At 61.9% G+C, this 6,789-nt stretch overlaps 2 protein-coding genes across 2 annotated transcripts in view; both read right to left on the minus strand.

Moving 5' to 3' along the window:
• LOC118159844 (chromodomain-helicase-DNA-binding protein 3-like) overlaps positions 1-5,939 on the minus strand; it is a gene marked incomplete at its 3' end in the record, with an annotated part of 6,225 nt that extends 286 nt beyond the window's left edge. The window contains exons 1-4 of the mRNA XM_035314393.1: positions 5,698-5,939; positions 2,804-2,936; positions 1,956-2,151; positions 42-111 (exon numbers count right to left, since the gene is read on the minus strand). Of these exons, the coding sequence (XP_035170284.1) occupies positions 42-111; positions 1,956-2,151; positions 2,804-2,936; positions 5,698-5,924 (626 nt within the window). The remainder of the gene's footprint in view (positions 1-41; positions 112-1,955; positions 2,152-2,803; positions 2,937-5,697) is intronic.
• Positions 5,940-6,010: 71 nt separating this feature from the next.
• LOC118159845 (chromodomain-helicase-DNA-binding protein 3-like) overlaps positions 6,011-6,789 on the minus strand; it is a 3,294-nt gene continuing 2,515 nt past the window's right edge. Inside the window, exons 4-5 of the mRNA XM_035314394.1 lie at positions 6,266-6,401; positions 6,011-6,183 (exon numbers count right to left, since the gene is read on the minus strand). Of these exons, the coding sequence (XP_035170285.1) occupies positions 6,011-6,183; positions 6,266-6,401 (309 nt within the window). The remainder of the gene's footprint in view (positions 6,184-6,265; positions 6,402-6,789) is intronic.

Raw genomic sequence — 6,789 nt, forward strand, 5'->3', positions numbered from 1 at the left:
GCTCCGACATCTGGAGGCGGGCGGCGATGGGGGGGATGCGGGAGAGGGTGGCGGGGAGGCGGGTGACGTCCGCCTTCATGTCGCTCAGCAGCTCCTCCAGCTGGTTCAGCACTGGCGCCGGGCGGCCCCCCCGGGCCGCCCCCGCCCCCCCCCCCGGGCCGGGGGGCGGCCCGTCAGCGCCGGGGGGTCACCCCACGCCTACTCACAGCTTACTCATAGGTTACTCAGAGGTTACTCGCAGCTTACTCGTAGGTTAATCGCAGCATAGTCACGGGTTATTTGGGGAGGGGGGTGGAGATACTCACGTGAGAGCAAGGGGGGGGGTGGGGAGAGGGAGGGGAAGGCAGGGAGCTACTCAAGGGATACTCGGGGGATGCACCAGCGGGAAGTGGGGGCATGCTCCAGGGTGGGAGGACTCAGAGGTACACTGGGTATGGGTACGCCAGAGGTACTCTGGGTGTACATACTCCAGGTATGCTCCTTAGTCACACTGGAGATGCTCTGATTATGCTACTTACTCTGGGTATACTCTCTAGCCACACTGGGACACGCCAGGTTTACTCTTTAGCCACTCTGGGTTTACTCTAAACACACCAGAGTTGCTCTGGCTGTACTCCTTGCACACTCCAGGCATACACCTTAGGTGCACTGGAGATACTCTGTGTATACTTTTTAGGGACACCAGAGATACTCCAGGCACACTGCTCGGGCACCTGGGGGCACATGCTTTAGCTACACTGGAGGTACTCCAGGCATACTCCTTAGACACTCCAGGATCCTCCCTAGACACACCAGAGCTACTCCAGGTATAATCGTTAGCGACACCTGAGGTAGCGTATGCTACTCGACACTCTGGTCATTTTCTGTAGATACACCACAGATACTCATTAGCCACTCTGGATATTCTCTTTAAATGCTCCGGAGATACTCTGGATTTATGCCTAAGGCACACCAAAGATACTCCTCAGATAGACCAGAGATACTCCAGATACATTCTACTTCTACCAGAGATACTCTGGGCATCCTCCTCACATACTCCTAAGGCCAAAGGGCTCACGGGATGGCCTGCAGCTACATCACTGATACTCATTACTCAGCCACGAGATCCTCAGGGCACATTGCTAATGGACCCTTAGGGAAGGAATACTCAGGGAATACTCATCAGATCCCCCTGAGAACCTCTCCATAGCTACAGCAGCCTACACCAATGATACTCATGGCTTACTCCAGTGATACTGCTGGCAAAGACCTTAAATACACCAGAGGTGCTCTGGGCATACTCAGCACATGCCCCGAGAGTACTCCAGGCTTACTCATTAAATGCACCAGGGGCACTCTGGACAAAGCCTGTACATGCTGCAGGGATACTCTGGGCTTACACATTACATGCAAGCAGGAACCGTCTGGGTACTCCCACTCTGTACACCAGAATTACTCCGGTCTTTCTCATTACATGCACCAGGGATACTCTGGCCACTGCAAGGGTTACTCAGAATATACTCATTTCATACCCCCGCGAGAGATACACTGGGTAAATGCATTACATACTCCCGAAGCACACGGCACATACTACTTGCATCCTCCAGACTTACACTACAGTTACTAAGCAGATACATCTTAGCGCAAAGCCCCGCGGTATGCAACAGAAGCCCCCGGCTGCTCCTCCTCGCGCAACCCCGGAGCCCCTCGGGCCGCCCTGCGTCCGCGCCCCGCCTTACTCCGAGCTTACTCAAGGTTTACTCACACCCCGGAAACCCCTCGGGGGCCTTCCAGCAGCTGCCCCGCCGCCCCCCCGCGCCCTCCCCGGCCGCCAGAAAGCACGCGCAGAGCAAGGATACACCGGGAGCCGGTTGGGAGGAGAACCCCACTTTAATGATTGAGAGCGCGGGTACAGAGAGGTGCGAGGCGCTACACGGGGCGTCCGCGCCGGGCGCGCCGGCCCGCCCGCCTCTTACCCTTGTGCAGGACGGCGTTCGCGGGCTTGTTGCCCGCCAGCGACTCCTTGGACAAGTGCTGGTGGCTCTCGGCCAGGCACTCGACCTCGGCGAAGCGGGTGTTGAGGGCCATGGCGGGGTGGCTGGGGTCCTGCGTCATGTTCAGGTAGGCGGCGCGGCGCAGCTGCTCCTCGATCACCAGCGCCTGCTCCAGGAGCTGCGGGACGGGGTCGGGGGGGGAGGGGGGGGGAAAAAGAGGGGGGAAAAGGGGAAAAAAAAAGGGGGAGGGGGGAGGCGGCCTCGCCACCGGCCTCGCCACCCCGGTGGCCTCCGCGCATCCCCAGTGCCCTCCGCGCCACCCCGGTGTCCTCCGAGCCACCCTGGTGGCCTCCATGCATCCCTGGTGGCCTCTGCAGCCCCCTTGTGGCCTCCATGCCCCCCTGGTGGCCTCCGTGGCCCCCTGGTGGCCTCGTCACTGGCCTCACCCCCCCCGTGGCCTCTGTGTCCCCCCGGTGGTCTCCATGCACCCCCGGTGGCCTCCGTGCCCCCCCGTGGAGCTCTGCCTCTTGTCCCCTGTCCCTAGCGAGCCCTCTCTGCGCTCGTGCGTGGCCCCCGTGTGAGCACCCCCCGGGCACACGCTGGCTGTGCCCGGCCCCTCGTGCGAGCCCGGCGCTTGTGCGCGGGGGCCCTCGTGCAAAAAGCTCACACGAGTGTACAAACGCGCCCCCCCCCCCCAAGCGGTGTCCCCGGAGCAGCCCCCGCGCGAGGCCAACCTTGGGGCAAGGCCCCCATCAGGGTGCAAGGCCCCCGTGCAAGGCCCTCGTGCAAGGCCCCCGTGCAAGGCCCCCGTGCGCGGCCCCCGTGCTCACCTTGAAGCGGCGTGCGAGGAACTTGTTCTTCATCTCCAGGAAGTTTCCCTTCGAGGCTTCGCCCTTGAAGGGCTCGTTGATCACCCCGAAGGCGCCGTCGTTCTGGATGTCCGTCCAGCGCGCGTAGCCGTGGCTGCGCGCTAAGGACTGTCACCGTGTCACCGCGTCACCGCGTCACCGTGTCACCGCGTCACTGTGTCACCGTGTCACCATGTCACCGTGTCACCGTGTCACGTCACCATGTCACCATGTCACCGTGTCACCATGTCACCATGTCACCGCGTCACCGTGTCACTGTCACGTCACCGTGTCATCGTGTCACTATGTCACCACGTCACTGTGCCACCATGTCACTGTCACTATGTCACCATGTCACCATGTCACATCACTGTGTCATTGCATCACTATGTCACTGTGTCACCTTGTCACATCACTGTGTCACCATGTCACATCACCTTGTCATGTCACCGCATCACTGTCACCACGTCACTGTCACCATGTCACTGTCACTATGTCACCATGTCACATCACCGTGTCACTGCATCACTGTGTCACTATGTCACTGTGTCACCTTGTCACATCACTGTGTCACCACGTCACTGTGTCACTATGTCACATCACCTTGTCACGTCACCACATCACCGTGTCACTATGTCACCACGTCACTGTGCCACCATGTCACTGCATCACTGTGTCACTATGTCACCATGTCACATCACCGTGACACTGCATCACTATGTCACTGTGTCACCTTGTCACATCACTGTGTCACATCACTGTGTCACCATGTCACATCACCTTGTCACGTCACCGCATCACCGTGTCACTATGTCACCACGTCACTGTGTCACCATGTCACTGTCACTATGTCACCATGTCACATCATCGTGTCACTATGTCACCATGTCACATCACCGTGTCACTGCATCACTGTGTCACTATGTCACCATGTCATGGTGTCACTATGTCACCACGTCACCATGTCACTGTGTCACTATGTCAACATGTCACTACATCACCGTGTCACTGTCACCATGTCACCGTGTCACCGCATCACCATGTCACTGTGTCACCATGTCACGTCACTGTGTCACTATGTCACCACATCACTGTGTCACTGCATCACCGGGTCACCGCGTCACCACATCACTGTGTCACCGTGTCACCACATCACCGTGTCACTGTCACCATGTCACCGCATCACTGTGTCACCACCTCACCATCTCACCACGTCACTGTGTCACTATGCCACCACGTCACCACATCACTGTGTCAATGTGTCACCATGTCACTGCGTCACCATGTCACCATGTCACTACATCACTGTGTCACTGTCACCACGTCACCGTGTCACCAGGTCACTGTGTCACTAGGTCACCATGTCACTGCATCACCATGTCACAGTGTCACCATGTCACCAGATCACAGCGCCACCACATCACTGTGTCACTGCGTCACCGTGTCACCAGGTCACTGTGTCACCAGGTCACTGTGTCACCAGGTCACTGTGTCACCACGTCACCATGTCACAGTGTCACCATGTCACCAGATCACAGCACCACCACATCACTGTGTCACTGCGTCACCGTGTCACCAGGTCACCGTGTCACCAGGTCACTGTGTCACCAGGTCACTGTGTCACCACGTCACCATGTCACAGTGTCACCATGTCACCAGATCACAGCACCACCACATCACTGTGTCACTGCGTCACCGTGTCGCCGTGTCACCAGGTCGCCGTGTCACCAGGTCACTGTGTCACTCTATTACCATGTCACCGTGTCACAGTGCACATCACCACGTCACCAGATCACCGCGTCACCAGGTCACTGTCACTGCATCACTACCACCGCGTCACCACAACCCTGTCACTGTCACCGTGTCACCGTGTCCCCAACATCCCCCTCAGACCCCCCAGAGCATCCCACGCCCAGCACGTGGAGCCAGAGCCACGCGATAAGGACGCCGTGTCACCATGTCACCGTGTCATGATGTCACCATGTCACCACGTCACTGTGTCATGGTGTTACCATGTCACCAAGTCACTGTGTCATGGTGTCACCATGTCACCATGTCATGGTGTCACCACATCACCACACCACTGTGTCCCCAAGTCACTGTCGCAGCGTCACCATGTCACCAAATCACTGTCACCGTGTCACCAAGTCACCGTGTCACCAAGTCACCGTGTCACCACACCACTCTCCCCAACACCTCCTCCTGCTCCCACGTCACCCCCCCAGGCTGTGCCCTAAGGACTGTCCCCAGTGTCACCGTCACTGCCACTGCTGTCCCCATGTCACCGCTGTCCCCATGTCACTGCTGTCCCCACATTACCCACCCCTGCCCCCCCCCCAGGTGTCACCCTCCCAGTTGCCACTGCCCCCACTGCCACCGTCCCCATGGAGAATGGTGGCACCTGGGGGGCACCCGGGGGTGCCGGGGGCACCCACAAAGTCCCGGGGAGCACCTCTGGGTGCTGGGGGGGACCCAGGAGGCACTGGGGAGCACCCAAGGGTACTGGGAGTGATTAAGGAGTGCTGGGAGGGGGGAACTGGGCATGCTGGGGGGTACCAGGGGCACCCGAGGGTGCTGCTGGGGACACCTGGGTGTGCTGGGGGGGGTTTTGGGGACACCCCAGGGTGCTGCTGGGGACCTGGGGTGCTGCTGGGGGCACCCCAGGGTGCTGCTGGGGACACCTGGGTGTGCTGGGGGGGGTTTGGGGACACCCCAGGGTGCTGCTGGGGACACTTGGCCTCGCTGGGGGCACCCCAGGGTGCCGGGGGGTTGGGGACCTAGGTGTGCTGGGGGTATCAGGAGCACCCCGGGGTGCTGCTGGAGGGACATGGGGGTGCTGGGGGCACCCCAGGGTGCAGCGGGCGCTGGAAGGATACAGGACGATGCCGGCCAGCAGCCAGTAGTCGTGGCGCCGGTGCCAGATCTCGTTGAGCTTCCCCGAGGAGACGGCGGCGCGCTCCTCGTTCTGCCACAGCGTGTGCAGCTCTGCGGGGCCGGGGGGAAGGGGGGGGGGGGGGCGGGGCGCGGGGACCCCCCCCCCCCCCGGCCCCCCCCCACCCCCCCCCACCCCCCCCCCGGCAAGCAGCGAGCGTCTCCCGGCCATCAGTAGGCTTCAGAGTGAACGCAGCGCAAGTACCAACGGAACGCCGCAGGGGGGGCTTTTTGGTTAAGCCCCGCCCCCTGGATAGTTTAGCCACGCCCCCCCGGCGGGTCCCCACCCCCATCAGGCCCCGCCCCCACCGCCAAGCCCCGCCCCCAGGTACCTCGTTTGGGGTCGGGGTCTCCCGGCCGCTCCTTGGGCTCCTCCTCGGGGGGTTTCTCGTCGCCCTTCTCCCCCCCGGGGGGCTTCTCGGCCTCGGCGCCTGATGGGGGGGATGGGGGGGCTCAGGGACCTGGGCCCTTGGGGACACTGGGGGGGGACACACGGGGACACCGCGCGCTCACCGCGCTCGTCGCGGGCCAGGGGCCCTTCGGCCTCGGGCTCCCGCTCGCCGCCGGGGCCCTCCTCCTCCTCGCCCTTCCTCGGCCCCTCGGCCTCGCTGCCATCGCCCGGGGACGGCGGCGCCTCGGGGACGGGAGCCTGCGGGGACAACGGGGACACGGAGGTGGCGTCACCCCTGGGTGTCCCCACACAGCCCAGGGGGTGAGGGGCGGGGGCTGGGGGGAAGGGGGGACGTCGGGACAACAGCAGGGAGGGGACAGAGGGGACGAAGATGAGGATGAGGACGAAGGGGACAGGGATGGGGAGGAGGGCAGGGAGGGGGACATGGGGGACGGAGGTGGTGACAGGGACAGAGGGGACACAGCTGGGACACAGACAAGGTGGGGACAACATTGGGGACAGGGACACGGTTGGGGACAGGGACAAGGACAGGACAGTGAGGTGAGCACTGGGGACAGGGACAGGGTTGGGACAGGGATGGGGTTGGGGACAGGGACAAGGACGGGGTTGGGGACAGGGATGGGGT

This window comes from Oxyura jamaicensis, unplaced genomic scaffold (genome assembly GCF_011077185.1).
Source record: "Oxyura jamaicensis isolate SHBP4307 breed ruddy duck unplaced genomic scaffold, BPBGC_Ojam_1.0 oxyUn_random_OJ72302, whole genome shotgun sequence".
Classification (NCBI taxonomy): domain Eukaryota; kingdom Metazoa; phylum Chordata; class Aves; order Anseriformes; family Anatidae; genus Oxyura; species Oxyura jamaicensis.